Source organism: Equus quagga, chromosome 6 (assembly GCF_021613505.1).
Source record: "Equus quagga isolate Etosha38 chromosome 6, UCLA_HA_Equagga_1.0, whole genome shotgun sequence".
NCBI lineage: Eukaryota > Metazoa > Chordata > Mammalia > Perissodactyla > Equidae > Equus > Equus quagga.
In genome coordinates, this window is record NC_060272.1 from 115,772,133 (window position 1) to 115,789,564 (window position 17,432).

General features: G+C 39.9%; 1 protein-coding gene across 3 annotated transcripts in view; it reads right to left on the minus strand.

The window, feature by feature from the left end:
* The window catches only part of FREM1 (FRAS1 related extracellular matrix 1), a 145,797-nt gene that overhangs the window by 92,017 nt on the left and 36,348 nt on the right, over nucleotides 1-17,432 (minus strand). For all 3 annotated transcript variants that reach the window (XM_046664862.1, XM_046664860.1, XM_046664861.1), the window contains exons 6-10: nucleotides 12,889-13,212; nucleotides 10,348-10,456; nucleotides 6,928-7,059; nucleotides 4,475-4,819; nucleotides 3,706-3,848 (exon numbers count right to left, since the gene is read on the minus strand). In XM_046664862.1, coding sequence (XP_046520818.1) covers nucleotides 3,706-3,848; nucleotides 4,475-4,819; nucleotides 6,928-7,059; nucleotides 10,348-10,456; nucleotides 12,889-13,212 — 1,053 coding nt within the window. The remainder of the gene's footprint in view (nucleotides 1-3,705; nucleotides 3,849-4,474; nucleotides 4,820-6,927; nucleotides 7,060-10,347; nucleotides 10,457-12,888; nucleotides 13,213-17,432) is intronic.

A 17,432-nucleotide genomic window follows, 5' to 3' on the forward strand; every position in this document is an offset into this window, starting at 1 on the left:
ATTCCTGTCTGATTCTTTATCTTGCTTCTTCCTTTGAAATAATCCAGTGCAATTTCTCAGCCCCGGGAACTACTTCCGAAGTTGGTTTTGCCCACCTCACCTTCCGATCTGTCTTCTGACAAACGCCCACCTCCAGGTGCCCATTCTCTCCTCTGGTGACAGTTCATCACTCCCTTCTACTCCACCCACAGGGCTTTGTGGCATCTGCTTCCTGTCTTCCTCTGTTTCTTAGTCCTCTTTCTGCTTATCTCTTCTATCCTTATTTTGCACTTTCATTTTAATTCTAATATTACTCTCTCCTGGTTTAAGATCTCTTTAGGCTTAAGGTCCATAAAGCCCTCTATGGAGAAGGGTAAAGAAGCAAATATTTTTCAAATCAAATCGAATGGGTGAGGCTTTATTTGATGACACTTGTGACAACCAAGATAGAAAGAGGGAGGCAGTTTCTTGCTGATATGTAGACACCTTGTTGATGTGTAGGTAGATCTCGTAGTAGGAGCATCCAGTTTGAAAGGATGAGAGGAGGCAAGGGACATCCCTGCTTATGTCACTTCCTGCTTTAATTGCATTGTTTCTCACCTGAGCAGATCCTTGGTTTCCGCCTCTATGAAAAAAAGTGTTTTAACAGTATGGACTAAACGGTGCCTGAGTTTAATCTTCAGTCACCATGGAACCTTCTGATCACAAAAACTCCCATCAAGTAACCATCTTATCTGGATTCTTAGTTAAATAGTTGAAAGCTACAGGTTTTGTTGAATACTTTAAATACATTTTTATTTGTGGGACATGACTAGATACTAGTCCAAATTAAAGATGTGATCATCAAATAGAGCAGATGATTACTTAAGTCCCTTAAAAGCTGGAGTTTTATTGATGATATCAGCGTTTTGCAACCAAAAAACACATACATATACACAAAATACTTGTTTGGTTGTTATGCACACACTAGTTCCTGGAAACTCTGAATAAAGCTTTACACTAGTTACCACCCCATCTCACGCCCTCCCCAGCTCCTACCAAATGTTTCAGTCTTCTTATTTCCTCCTAGTTTCAATTTTGGGACCAGCAAACAGTTCTTGAGGTTCTACTCTGACTCAGATACCAAGATCTGAAGATACAGAGATGAATAAGTCAGGATTCCTACCATCAATGAGGTCACAACTGATCCAATAAAACAAATAATGGCCTCACATTATAGTGATTTGATATTGGATCATATAAAAGAACTAGCTGACCCAGCCTGGGGAGTTGTGGGATGGAGGCATCAAAGAAGGATTCCTGGAGCAGGTGGAGTCGTAGCTGAGAGGAGGTCCATAGTCCAGAGTAGAACTAAGCTAAAGCTTCCACAAATCAGAAGAGGGAGAATTGGAAAAAAATGGATGCTAGATGAATTCTACTAAACACACTGCTACTGTATCAATGGATTTCACTTGTTCTCAATTACAAGGATGTGACTGACCTCTTTGATTCTTAAGAGACCATGTGAAGGATTCTGAGGATAATCTAGTCCTGAAAAGATGAAGGTTGGAACTAACGCAATGGCAGTGGGGTGGGGAAGTAGGGATAGATGAGAGTAATTTATCAAGTAGATTCAGTAAGACTCGCTGAATGACTGGTTATGCAGACATTAGAGAGAGAAAGGAGTTAGAGATGACTTCAGAGATTCTAGTTACCGTGGTTTCATGCAAGTTTTGGGGGAATATACTGAATGTCTTATGGACATGGTGAGTTTAACATGCTGGGAAGACATACATGTAGAGACGTCAGGTAGAGAGGCAGGTACACAAGGCTGAGCTGGAGAACATTTAGGACCTAAAGAATAGGTGGTACACAAAGACAGAGAAAATTTATTGATTCTCTCTCTCTCTCTCACCACGTAGATTAAGAAGAGGAAAGCAGAGATGTGATTATGACTTCTTTAGAAACATATCCTTCATAAGGAATAAATTTATAACTGGATCTACAGAGTTCAGTCTGACTTATTTGCCAAAATTTAGAAATAATTCTGTTTCAATAACGTTTTCATTACCATGGTCCTTATTACAGAGGGATCTGACACTATATTTGATTTATAAATTATAATATAAATATAAATACTATCTGTAAAATATATAATAGCAGAAGAGGAAAAAGAAGTCCTGAGCTTTCTATTCTTTTTTTTTTTTTTGATCAGGCCTTGAGCTAACACCTGTTGCCAATCTTCCTCTTTTTGCTTGAGGAAGATGGTCTCTGAGCTAACCTCTGTGCCAATCTTCCTTTACTTTGTATGTGGGACACTGCCACAGCATGGCTTGATGAGCAGTGTGTAAGTCTGCACCCGGGATCTGAACCTGTAAAGTCTGGGCCACCGAAGCAGAATGTTCAAACTTAACTACTACGCCACCGGGCCAGTGGCATAAAGTCTATTTTTAGAAAGCCACATAGTCTGCTAAAAGTGATAGGGTATTCTAGTCAGAAACATAGCTTAGTTTGAATAGATACAACAGAAGATTTAGAAATAAATTCTGCTAATAGTTATCATTTTAGATTATCAAATCAACTAAGATCGCAAGCAAAAATGTAATCTAGAAATGGCATATAACACATTAAATAAGAAGAGGGGGCTGTTGTTTACAAAGGAGTTGTTGGTCATTCGCTAAGCAGATGAATTGGGAATTTTCTCATTCATTCTCCTTTCCCTCTTAACAGAGATCACTGACTTTCTTCAGTTTATGGGCTCTCTGACATCACTCTTCCTGATCACCCCCATTTGTTACCTTCATCTTAGCAAATAGGTGAATAGCTCAACAATCTGTGCACTGGCTAATGTGAGTGACTATGACATTGTGAGTCTCAAAACCAACAAGGACACATGATTTAAGTAGTCATTCTAGAACCAGTTCAAGATTTGCTTAGATCCCTACATATGCTACCTTCCAAGATAATAGGTATAAAATGCCTAGCAAACAGAACTATGTATAGTAGGTGATCACGTACTTTCAGCTGTCTTTTTTCTACCTCTACCACCAAACACCCTCTCCTTGCAAGGAATCTACCCTTTTATAGTTGTCCAGACCCTATGCTAACTCCATTTTCTCTACTTTCTATACGAGAATGTCTCCTTAAACCCATTTCTGCATTCTATATACTTAAATGATATCCTTGAGGTGGTAAAACACTTAGTTCTTCAAAAGCAACAATAAATAATAGCTAATTTATTTATTGAGCACTTACCATGTGCCAGAAAGTTCTCAGTACTTTATATGTATTATCTCACTTACCTTCACAATCACTCTATAAGGAAGTTGTATTGTTACTTGCTTTACAGATGAGGAAACTGAGGCATGGGTCAATCAGTTAGTAGCAAGGACAGGAGAGAAACATAGGCAGTCAAATTCCAGAGCCTATAGTTTAATCACTACACATAAAATATCGGTGTTTTCTTGAGTGTTATGAAGCCAGAAAATTTTGCGAGGTGTTCTGTGTAAAAGGGCCCCATTGGTAAATAACCTTGGAAACACTGCGTCCATGTAAATTGAAAAAACTCTTCAGAAAAGTAAATGGTAGAAAAGCCATGTTGCAAAGAAATTAACTTAATTTTGCTTAATCTGCTGCTTCTTAAACTTGGAACCTTGAGACCTGTTTTCATGTAGTTTCTAATAACACCTCCCAGAACTGATATCTGTGGACAAGACTTTGGGAAAGCGTTCAGAGATGGCCTCTTACCTGTGGCACTGAGAGATTTGGAGGTTCATGGCTGTCCCACAGGACAAATTCAAAAGAATCTTCAAAGATTTCTCCACCAAAGTGACGATAGTAAATGATGCCATTAAACAGATCTTTCTGCAGAAAGCCAGGAACAGGATAACCTATGGGGTCCACAAAATACCACAGAATTTTGTAACAATCTGCCAAGTGTTGGGGTGTAAAGATATTGGACTTATCTCCAAAAGCCTTCTCTGCCTAGTATGCTGTATATATCCAAGGAATCTTCATTAAATGCTTTTTATCAAAGTTTATAAATAATAAAACAGAAAAACTAACATTGCTACACCTGCCTTAAAATATGTAGAAAAATTAGCATTAAAAATATTTTTAAGAAACGTGATCTTAAGTAACATTAACTACTTGATCCCTATTTTGTCACTCTTGACTACTTTAAGATGTAGTTATGAAATTATTCTAACAAAAGGTAAATGACTGTTATTCATGAAATTACTTTATCAATAATCTAGAATAGGCCAAATATCTCTCTTCAAACTTATTTGTTCTATCACCTTGCTTGGCAGACTTACTTTTTCATAGTGTAATTGTTACCTTGAGGCCCAGTTCTGGAAGTTTCCAGATGCACAATCTTGGATAGATCAATTAAACTTCTCTAAGTCTCAGGCTTCCCATACACAAAATGGGAATAATAATAGTATATTGCCTCATAAACTTGATTTCCATGTTTGTACAAATTCTAACTCAAACAACCTTAACTGCCCAGAATTACCTATCAGTCCTGGCCCTGGCTTCTTCATGATCTCTCCAGCCTGCGGGGGTTTTGTGATGTTAAAGAAGATGTAGTCATCACTGGAGTCCATGTCTGAAGCTCTCAGCATGGAACCCTGGATCAGTATGGTCTGCCCCTCCTCCAGTTCAATCACAACGTTGGTTATGAGGAATGGGGGACTATCGTCTTTGGGCAAGATGTTGATGGGAAACTTATGGCGGATGCTGTGATGGCCATCGAATATCCTGAAGACCACAAAGTCTTTCGTGGAGTCGCTGTCATCATGATGGTAGCGAACAACTCCAGCCTGAAGGTCAGCCACGGTGAAGAGAAATCCTTTCCCACCTGATGGAGAGAGCAGAGATGCAGTTGATTGAACCAGGTGGTGTGGAGGCAGCAGCTGCAGCAAAAGCAGCCCTAGAGGAGAGGGCGTTAAGGAAAGTGGTGCAGCTAGATGCTTCCTTTGCCTGGAAGAATAATAGATTGTTTGGTGGGCTCTGAAACTCCACAGATCTGGTTCTGAATACTGGCTGTAATACTTACTAGCTTTGTGGACTTGGGCAAGATATTTAACTTATTTGAGATTCATTTATAACACAGGAATAATACTACCTACCTCAAATTCTCTAGTAAGGATGAGAGAACTTAGATAACAGTACGTCTACAATAATGTTAATTATTCTCAACTCATTGTTTTTATCCTACATGGCAGCACTACTTAGAGGAGCAGTCTTGAACCAGCAGCATCAGCACCATTGGAGAAGTCATTAGAAATACAAGTTCTTGAGCCCTATTCCAGACTACTGAATCAGAAATTCTGGAGGCAGGGCCCAGCAATCTGTGTTTTATCAAGCCCTCCAGAAGATTCTAAAGCATGCTGAAGATTGAGACTCACTAGCTTATAGGCAAAGAGCTAGAGCCCTGGTACCAAATGACCGGCGTTCAAATTCCAGCTCTACCACTTTCTAAAGCTTAGACAAGCCAACTTCTCTAAGTCTGAGGTTCCACATTTGAAAAATGGGAATAATCACAGTCTCTCACTTCATGAGGTTGATATAAGATAAAGTATGTAGAAGGCTTTGCACCATATCTAACACAAAGTAAATCCTTAACAAATGTTTGTACTATTTTTCTACCTCCTCTGAGCCCAGAACATCATTGCCTTATGGGCTATAACTCTCCACTTCATTCCTACAATATTAATAAACACAGCTTCACTCTGCATAAACTATTACAATTCTTGATGGAAGGTGTCCCATTACTCTCCCCACATCATATAGTTGTATTAAATACCTCACTGGAATAATGATTAAACACTAGTATAATGGACATTACAAGTTACTTGCAGTCACCACTTTCTGCTTCTTCCTCAATAACAGAAACTTAGTTCTATTTGGAATGGCAATGTGATCATTTTAAAAAATCAGGTCCCCAGACTCTATTGCACCTTGGGGTAGTATGTGAGTTGGTAGGAGATATAAGTGAAGTTGTTATATCAGACTCCTGGGAAAAGTTGTTACAGAGAGTAACTCAGGTAGCATAATTTTTTTCATTATCCCTTCTCCTTACTTCTTTGAATGCAGATTCAAAGCCTGGAGGTGTAGGCGCCGTCTTGGGACCACTGGCAGAGCAGAAAAGAGCTGTTGGCATCATGGATATAGAATGTCTACCTCTAGGCAACTGGTCACATGAGGAAAACAATGAATTTTTTAAGCCACTGTAGTTGGGTTTCCCTTACATGCAGCTGAACACCCACCCTAACTGATAAACCCAGGCTTAAGCTAACGTCCCACTGTCCTTGGATTAGGTAAGCAAATTTATCACAAATTTACCATTTTTTTTTAATTTGAGAATTCCCCAGTCACAAGTGATGATAAATAAGAGCTCTCTTTCTGCTTTATTGTTAGGCAAACTAAGAGAATTAAAGCCTCTGAGCTCATTACAAGGAAAGGACTATATTAACATAAACTATGAATATTATTTTTATCAGGGACATTACCTTGTTAACTACCATCCTTATAAGTATAAATTCATTTCTTTTAAACTATGGTAACTGCTACTAATAACATAACATAATTATTACTAAAGTATTAAAAAACACATTTTTCTGTTTTTTAATACATTTCTCAGAAATAGAGAAATGAGAGGGAAATATTTTGTCTTCCAACTGGAATAAGATAATCCATTAAGACGAATATTTAGAAGGAGCCCTACATGGCATCTGATCTCTGAATAATGAGCCAAGCACAAGGTACCATTCTTAAATGGTCATCCATTGATGTGAGCACCTAACACAAAAGCCAGTGGTTTCAAGATCTCTAGAATTTGAGGATATGGCAATGCATTTAGAAACGGGGCCCAAGAAATGCTATGCATATCCTGTGAAATACGATTTGCCTTTGGAGAAAATACTTCTTGGGTTCCTCTCTAGGTTACAAAGGTTGATCATTCACCTCTTAGTGTAAGACGTCCATGCTGCAGTCCGTCCACAGTGACTAGACGGACAGCACGAATGTCATCATTGTCAACAATCTGAAACTGTTCCCAAGTGATGGCCCGAGACTGGCCCTCCAGGAGATTCAGACCTACAAGAGAAAACAGAAAAGCATCCTGGAAAGATCTATGACATGCCAACTTGCCTACTTTAAGACAAGTTTGATGAATTTTCACTCACAAAACTGGCTGAAAATTATATCTTCAAAAGCTTTTCAAGAAACTGGAATTTAGTTTTTATTTTCAGTAATATTTTTGCTTGTACTATGAACTCAAATCTGACAACTGGTTCCTTATGGTACATCTTTTAGAGGCATGATGGTGCCAGAAAATAAATACTAAAGTACAGATGTTATGTTCACAGTGATCTCCAGTTCAAAAACACCCACAAGGAGTTATCCAAAGGCTGCATTCAGATATTTTAAGCGGGCAAAAGAGTCAGAGGTACTTCTATGTGTAATTGATGAAAGCATAAGTAGCCCACAGGACAGAGAATGTAAAGTGGCTAAGTATGCAAATAAGGAGCTACTGTGCCAGGGAAGTGTTTGACGGCGTTAGACATGAAGTGTCTGACACTTTGCAACGAGGGCTGTATTTTAGCCTAGACTCTAATAAAGAAGGGACTTTTGTAACTAAAGCCATAGTAACTTAAAATAAAGCCTTCTCCTTGAACCTAGCACACTGAAGGAAATCTGAGAAGAGAGAGTTGCTCAAAGCAAAAGGAATACAGATTCTGGACTGAACACTCCAGTTAGAAACAGGGAGCTGCAGCTTCATCAACCATTCCCATTACCCAGTAGACCTGGGAGCCAACAGATTGCAGAGAATCTTGAAAGGGAGCAGAGCTTTTTAAAAAAACAAGTTGATAAAATTTGAAGACAGTGTACTGGTGGACCTGGTTAACGCTCCTCCTCAAATCCACCCAACTCCTCTGCCTCCCTGGCCGTGACCATTTGCCTGCTTTCTAGCTGCAGCAGCCCAAGGGTTCTCTTCAGTCATCACAATTGTAAAGCCCTGGCTGCCACCATAGCCTCATCTTCTAACGTGGCTGCTTGCTTCAACTGCCTTCATGAGCGAGGGCGACGTTTTGGCATGACTGTGTGATTTTGTGACTGTGGCCAGGTCCTACACCATGGGACCCAGGGAGCCTGTGATGTGGCTGCTAAGAGGGGCTAGGTAACACAACCTGGATGTGTGGGGAATTAATATCCAGTGAGGCAAACTGCCCAAGGTGAGACAGGAGATGGGAATGAGCAAACAGATAGATCATTCACTCTTTCCCCACTTCACCTTTGACTCTTCCTACACACAGTGTTTCGTTCTCCTCCCAGAGACAGCAGCACTATTAAGCACTTAGCTTTACTTTCTTGTAAAATAAAGCTGGTGGTGACACCAGCTCAGTCACACCACCTTTTTATTTGCTTCCCTCTCTGCCTCTCTCACTTCCCTCTTCCTCTTCCTCTTGCTTTCAGTTTAGGGTTATGCTTATGATCTACCTCAGAGGCTATTTGTTAGGGCGCCTGGACCAAGGTATGCAGTATATTAAAAAAAAAAAAAAGGAAGGAAGGAAGGAAAGGAAGCGGGGAGCAGGGAGGGTGGGAGGAGGAACAAGCACATATAAAGAATCTCTGTATGAGCCAGCCCTGATGGTCTAGAGGTTAAAGTTTGGCACTCCCACTTAGGTGGCCCAGGTTCGTTTCCCAGTCGCAGAACCACACCACCTGTCAATCAGTAGCCATGCTGTGGTGGTGGCTCACACAGAAGAACTAGAAGGACTTACAACTAGTATATACAACCATATATTACATCTTTGGGGAGAAAAAAAAAAGAGGAAGACTAGCAACAGACGTTAGCCCAGGGCGACTCATTCCCAGCAAAAAAAAAGAATCTCTGTGACTGGTAGTAAGGGTTTTGAAGCCAAGAGTGCACAGCACAGCACAGGACAAGGCATCATGGGATACAGAAGAGCAAGCAAGAAGACTAGAAATTTATATAGCAAATTTTTAACAGTGGTTATGTCTTCATGGTGGAGTAATGAATGATTTTATTCATTCATTACTATTTCATTCATTTATTCATTACTATTTATTTTATTTATTGTGCTTTGCAAGTTTTCAACCATGAACTTATATTAAGTTCATAATAAGGAAAAATTCACTTTAAAAGGATTCTGGGGGCCTGCCCCACGGCCAAGTGGTTAAATTCACATACTCCACTTCAGCTGCCCGGGGTTTTGCCAGTTTGGATCCTGAGCTTGGACCTAACACTATTCATCAGGTCATGCTGAGGCAACATCCCACATAGCAGAACTAGAAGGATCTATAATCAGAATATACAACTATGTACTGGGTGGCTTTGGGGAGAAGAAAAAAAAAGGATTCTGATGTCCAAAGTAGCCAAAACCAGATTTGGAACCCTCTTCACAAGCCTGGGTTTCACAGATTGCATCTATACACACAGACTACTAAGTCTCTATGCTTAAGCAATAACCTACCTAATAAGTGATTATTACCAAACTTATGTTACCAATTCCTTCTTTTCTCTCATTATCCTTCAAACAGTGGTCGAGGGGGACATAGCACCAGAATAATAAATCAGGGCTGCTTAACCAATGTTCTCCGCCGCTGCTGAAACTCACATACACACAAACACATACATGTGCATGAATGTACCCACGTGCAAACACACACACACACACACGAGGCAACTCATTTAAGCTGCCACTTGAGGTTTTAAATCTGACACAGATATTTTCCCCTTAACAGAACTTACCACCACTGCTTATAAGTATGTTTTGAACGCTATTGATGGGATTAGTGGGAAAAGAAAAGAATCTTCATTTACTTTCCACATTTACATCTGATCTGAATATTTACATTGCATTATAAGTCCACTCAGAAATGAGAGGCAGAGTAAAGCCTTCTTTTAAAACAAATAAAGCAGTTTAAGCTCTTGTTTATGTACTGTGGTTTCCATGCAACCTGATTTAAAAATAAGACAATGGATTACACTCTCCACCTTTCTTCAACCGACCCCTCTGATAATTTGAGTTGGAGACCTTTTCTCTCAGTCCAAGTACAGCTCAATATCACAAAAAGTCCCCTTTTTCCTCACTAGTTGAAAGGCATCCTTTGGGCTTAACTCCCGCAGAGGAAAGAACTTGGCTTCAGGACACAGGAATCCTGGATTTAAATTTCTCACCCTGTCAGCAGGAAAAACAAAACAAAACAAAAAACCAACTATCTGATCCCCTTAACATGCCTGGGTATCAGTTGCCTCATGTGTGAAATGGGAATGAGACAACCTTTCTTTCCTGACCCATATACTCTCTTGTCTTGCCCTCAGGGCTGCTTTGCTTGATGTCCCATACTGAGTTTCACCTGTGTTCCAGGACACTCGCGGGGCGTTTGTGTCTGCTGTTCTGATGGAGATGTGGACTGCAATAGGTGCACTCCTTTCAAAGAAGAAGTCATACACCTCCAACTCCACCTGCAAACAAACAGTTGCATATGAACCACACGTTGACAATTTATAGTCTAAAATACCACTGTTTCTGGGATACGCACCACAGATGAAGGCGAAATGGATTCAGGTTTCTGTTGCTGCCTGATCTAATTTTTGACAACCTGATGTCACTTTTTCAGGCTCTACATCTTGTTCCTTAGTTTATTAGTATTTTTAAATTTTATTCTCCATAAAAGAATTTCTTATCCTGAAATAAGCAAATAGGCTGGAGAAGCATTTGCTCAGGAGCCTATGTCAGTCCACCATCAGACCACTTGAGCCTCTCTCAAAGGATAGGGTCTAGAATAGTAGTTCTCAACTGGGAGTGATTTTGTCCCCCCAGAGGACCTTTGGGAATGTCTGGAGACATTTTGGTCTCACATGTGTGCAGAGGGGTGCTACTGGCATCTAGTGGATAGAGGCCAGGGATGCTACCAACATCCAACCATGCACAGGACAGCCCCCACAACAAAGGATTATCCTGTCCAAAATGCCAATGGTGCTGCTATTAAGAGACCCTGCTCTAGAAGCATCTATCCCACTAGACATATAGTTAAATGCCCATATTTTGTTTGCTCCCATGAAATTCATAACTAATAATTGGGGCTGTATGATAAGTTTTGAACCTTATTATGTGCTATGTATGCATTGCACCAGGTGTTGACAGAGAAGGACGAGGTGTGATACAGAAATGGAAGGCACACTGCCTACTTTTGAAGAATGTGTGGTCCATTTGAGAGGGTAAGAGAAATGATCACACAGCAACATATCAGCATAGTACACAACAAAAGAAACAGATTCAAGGGGGCCAAAGTAACAGACCAAAAATGAAACTCTACTGAGGTGGGGGAAGTCTTTTTGGGGGTATAATGTTAATATTAGGTTTAGCCATAGGAAATTATATGTTATGTTCTCACCAAGGAACTTTCTTCTCAAATAAATGTCATACCTAATAAAATGAGTTTGAATTTTCATGCCTGAAAGAACGGACTGCTTTGGCGTTACCGCCCAGGGAAGGGTCAGCCAGCTTTAGGAGCACTGGCCATTGCTCTGCTCTCAGTAGTCCCACCCCAGGCTGTTGAACGGACAAAGTTTTGTAGAGGCCTGGGGCTGCTGGCCTACATGATCTGAAAAGCACATAACCTCCACTGAGAAAATTGAGAGTTACCTTCTAACCAAAGAAAAATCACATATTTGGACAGGATATACATTAAGATCACACTATACAATGCCAGAAAATACACAAAAGAAGCAGCAAATCTGTGGTCCTTTTTTTTTGAGCTTGAGGTAAAACCAGACACGTAACGAGAAATTACTTCATAATATGGAAGGAATGAGAGGTGAGGGCAGGGAAGAAAAAAACAGCTGCCACTTACTATTAGGATGTGAGGAAAAGAAAAGCAAAGGGTAAAGCATTTTTTTTTATCGTCTGAAGTCTTTGTCTGCCCTTGAGGCTAAATGCTAAAATGCCCTAAATTAGATGTAGGACAATTTGGTAACCCCAGGGACACTCATTTTCCTTACTAAACCTGAACTCGTCTGTATCAATCTGCTCATTTAAATTTTCCATTCTGTTTGAATCAATTTACTGGTAGGTCTGTAAGTTTGTGATGGGTTATTATGTGCAAGTCTGTAACCAGCTATTGTCCACTCCTATTGAATACAAAACAGGGAGAAAGGCAGGAAGGGGTTTCAATTAGATAGAAAAAGGACTTTCCCGATGGAAAGTATTTGATAGTGAAATTAGTCACCCAATGAGATTATGGACTCTCCTGTCCTGAATCAATGATATTAACTAAAATTAAGGATCCCAAGTAAAATAGTCTCCCAAACAAAAAAGAATAAAAGAATTTATTAAGGAAAGAATTGTGACGTTCGTGCCCATCTTCCTCTATTTTGTATGTGGGTCACCACCACAGCATGGTTTGACGAGTGGTCTGGGTCCGCACCCTGGATCTGAACCCACAAACCTAGGCTGCCGAAGTGGAGCACACTGACCTTAACCACTATACCACCAGGCCAGCCTCTAAAAATTTTAATATGTTTTCTATATTTAAAACTTGAAATATTTTTACAAAAAAATTATAGATTTCTCAATCCTCTTGACAAATGAGAGCCATAGCTACATTGGGCGTGTCTGTATTCCACATGGCAGCAATCAGCTGGAGCGGAGTTATAGCTGCTGTCTAAGGTGCTAGCTCTTTTCTTCAGTTCCTCACAGTCTCCAGGTGGGTTTGCCCATTTCCATCACCTGCCTGGCTCCTTTGGGCATTCGAGTTTGCATCCTGATTTACAGTGACTGATTCTCTTTGGAGGCCATGAATGTACCAACTAGCCTGAAGGCTAAGGGGAGTAGCCTCTTAAATACCTCTGTGAATACCCAATAGGCTACGAGCTTTGTCTCTCTTTCTTCTTACCTCATAATGTCTCCTCTCAGAATGGCTGCTGTTTGGTGGCTGATAGGCAATCTGCAGGTCGCTTAGATCTTTCCAGGTAAATGAAGAGACCGGTCTGGTGTGATCCCACAGGTGAGTCACATAGCCCTGGGGTGGGGCTTTTGTAATATTGAACACCAGCAAGGGCTTAGGGGTCTCATCCTCTTCACAGTCCAGAACCGATGTAGTCAAAGAGGTCAGGATGAACTGATCCACTTCCAGAATAAACATGGCCATGAATGCAGCCCTTGGAATCTGATTAGGAATGCCAGCTCTAATGTAGACGGGCAACCACGCACTCTCTGACTTTGAAGGAGAAAACAAGAGGAATGAAGCTATAACACACAGGGTTAATAGTATGATACTTAACACAAAGTCACAGCCTAAAGGCTGTAGCCAGCAGTGATCTGAAACCTGGCTGCACATTTGAATCATCTGGAGAGTTTTTAACACATGCTGATGCCCAAGCTCCATCTCCAGAGGTTCTAATTTAATTGTTCTGAGGATGGGGCTAGAACTCTGGTATCTTTAAAGCTCCCTGGTGACTCAGGGTTGAGAAGGGGCATCTATTTCGCCTTCAGAAGGAACTGGGCTTTTGATTCTATCTCCAGCACGTATGATTTGTGTGACTTTAGACAAGTTATTTAACTCCTAAATCTTATTTTCCTTCTTCTATAAAATGGAAATACTAGATCCCCATGTATTAAATGAGGATTAAATGAGACAGCCACAGTAAAGCACTTGGCAGGGTCTGGCACACACCACTAACCTCCTGTGGCTCCCCTGTCCACTTCCTGTCCTGTGGTTTTAAAGGGGACAAGGGCAGGATGAATGAGAATGGCTTTATAACTTGGAACTCATGCAACAGAAGGATGGCTGCTGAACTGTCTAGTTAAGATCCTGGGTCTCCGAGTGAGGAGTAGGTAATTGAAATTGCAAGTGACCACTCAGGCTAGAAATGCACCCTCCTCAAATGAAAGGGCTACAAAGAAGAGGCTCCAGTGATGAGGAGCTCCAAGAGAAACCGTGAAATTGCCTCAGGGGGCCTGAGGTCTCAACAAGTGCTACGGGCAGGAAGACCCTCATTGCAGGAGATGCTGGCTATCGTAGCATTTAACATATTCCATTGTCGAGAGAACCAGCTTAATCATCAAAGTTTACATTAGTTCAATACTGCTGAACACTGGATATTGGACTAGGAGTTATAATCTGTACATAACAGCATGCTAAAAATAGAATTCTTCCTGGCTCAGTCTCAACTGAATTTCCAATAAAAGACATATCAGATTTCAAAGTGAATGTGACACAAATACTACAGGCAGAATTTACAAAGTAAATGGTCTGGAACCAGTTCTAGTCTCTAGAATACTCTTGCCCACTGTAAGAATATAAGAGGCTTGAGAGAGGTAAGAGATTTATCTGGAGAGAAGAGTGCTGGCCTGTGCTGAGTCACCTTCTTGACCCCCAACACCACACACTCCTATGAAAAGGAATGGCAGGGCAATGCTACATCCCTTGTCTCAGGTATCAGGAGAGAAGTTTCCCAGAGACCAGCCTTAAAATGTGTGTTTTACAGGTGGAGCACACAAAAGGATGATGCTGGGCTCATACCCAAGGAAGCTAAGCGGCCAGAGGCAGAAGAATAATGATAGTTGTGCTGGGATCAGCCTATTGTCTTCATCTGTGGCAGGAAGGAATATATGAGTGCTCCCAGATATGGGCTAAGTAGGACAGAGGGTTGGTCTGGGGTCATGCTGGACCCTGACCTTTAGGGTACATTTGTGAGAAGCCAAAGAATCCCAGTAGCAAGAAGGTGGAGGTGGAAATCATATTCTAGGAGCTGTGGGAGGAATTACAAGTGACCACTCCAGCTAGAAATGCAACCTCCCAAGATGGCAGAGCTATGAGTAAGAGGCCTCCGCAATGCAGGATCTCCAGAGGAACCATGAAATTACCCCAGAGACAAAGAAGCAGCTTGAAACATCTGCCAGACTCAGAGAACATGAAGTCATATTGTATCAGCGCCTGATCAAATAAGACCTCTCTCTCCAAGACTTCCCCAAACCACTCACCCCCAAGACTGGAAGCCAGCAAAGCTCAGAAGAAGAGAGAAGTGCAAGAGAAACAGGCGAGAAGACAATCATCCCCCACCCCCACCATGGCATGGTTTATGAAGACAAATGAACGATATGCTGAGACATCCCAGGGTTTAGAGTATGTATCTCTTCTTCACATGACAGGAGACAAAATTATTTGAAGATTCATAATTTGAAAACTCAAGATGTTGAACAATGAGGCCCACTAAGCCTGGAGTTAAACCTAAATAAATATGTTATTTTAAACATGTTAACAAAATGGATACAAATGTCAAAACAGCTTACTTGAAATAAAAGCTAGATAATATAAGAAATAATAAGGTATAACAATCCTACACTGGAACTGAAATTGCAGATTGCGTCAACAAAGCCTGGGAGGTGGGCAATTGCCAGGAGAAACGATAAACAGGATCAACCTTCATCATATATAGGGAGGAGCCAAGGGACCCCATTTCATTTTTGACTCAGAAATTAAAAACATAAATAATTTTGTTAAATTTGTAACTAAACTCTAGTAAAACACAAGGAGATAAAGAACCTTCAAATAAGTAGAGAAAAAGGCAAAGAAAACATAACCTATATTGCAAGACAAATTTTTTTAATTAGCAAGCAAACATAAAACAAGATGACAGAAAAAACCACACATATCTGTTATTACAAAAATATAGCTTATACTCCCTTGTTCAACACGAATATTCTGAAATTAAATATCCAGTTATATGTGCCTTATAGGACAGGCGTTTAAAATCAAATCACATACAAAGATTAAAAGTAATATGACGATGCAAAGTTTTCACCTAAGGGAAAAAGCAGAAGTGACTGTAATTTCAAAGATGAATGCAAGGCGAGAAGCATTAAAAAGGACAGTGTGTGGACAGCTGATATTGATAAAATATACAAGACGAGGATTCTTATAAGCATCATTATATTTCATATTATTCTGACCAAAGCAGTGGGGAATAGAGCAAAAATAAAAGGAATAATTACTGAAAAAGGAAGAACAAAATTATCATCATTAGTGAAATATATAATTAGGGTCTTTAAAAGCCCAAAGAATGGAAAAATTTTTAGAATAATTGAATTCAAGAAAAAAGCTAGATAAAAGAAAATTATACCAAAAAATATCTTTCCTATTTATCGTCAGTAACCAATGAGAAGATACAATGGAGGGAAAAGAGCCTATTCACAATAATTTCAGAAAAACGAACTGCCTAGATAGAGTGGACTTAATAAGTGTGATCAACTTACGTGAAGAAAACTGCAAACTTTGCAGAAACACGTCAAAGACCGCTTGCCTAGAGGAAATGAGATGCCTCATTTCTGGACGAGAAGACTCAATATGGTAAATGTTCTAATATTCAATTATTCCTGAAATAATTTATAGTTTTAATCCAATCCTGATAAAAATACTTAGGGGCTTTTTTTTTAACTAACATAAACGATTTAATTATTTATCTGGAACTAAGAATAGGTGAGAACGGATAAGAAAATTTTGAAGAGGAGTGATGAGCAAGAACTTGCCTGTAAACTATTAAAGTGTATTATAGACCTTCTATGTTTAGAGCGCTATGGTACTGGCACAGGCACAAGCAGGCGAATCTAAGGAACAAAGGAGCTGGCCTTGAAACAGTATACATATCATCTTTCTATATGATGGAAGAATCATTGAAAATCAATGGGGAATAGGTAAATTACGCAACAAATAGTGTCGAAAATTTTGGCCACTTGGAAATAACTGCTTCTGTGTTTCACAATACAATAAAATTTATTTCAGGTGGATTAAAAAGGCAACTGTAAAAAAGAAAAGCTTTTACCATCTAGAAGAAATTAGGGGTGAGCAGTCATTTAGCCACTTGATGAGGACGCCGTGCAAAAGCATAAAAATAACAAAAGAACAAGAGTCAAAGCTTCGAATATAGCATAAAATTAACTCCAGAAGACAAAACCAACTCTGGGGTGTGTGTCTCCCACAGTGTGTGTGTGTAAAAATGGTAGAAATACAGCTAGTTTTGTTTTCTTCTTATTTTGCTTTCTGTGTTTCTTTAAAATATTCTCTGTCATGAGCATATTACTTCTATATTCATAAAAGGATCTGTTTTATAACGTGCCAAGTTGACTACAGAATAGGTTAATTAATAAAACAAAAAAGTCATTTAAAGGGATAAACTCCCAATTAAACTGATCTAAGGATATAAACAAATAAAACCTAACAATATAGAGAGGAAAAAGAAGACAAATCAGTCAGGAAGAAAAATGAGTCTAATACATTTTTATGGAGACAAGAAATCATTAAAAGTGAAAGGTATTTTGTGTCAAAAGAAACAGAAGTTATCCACTAGTAGTTAGGAGACCTAGAGGTTAGTCTTGTCTCCAGCATAACAGCCATTTAGTATGTATGGACAAGGTATGCAATTTCTCTGGCCGCCAATA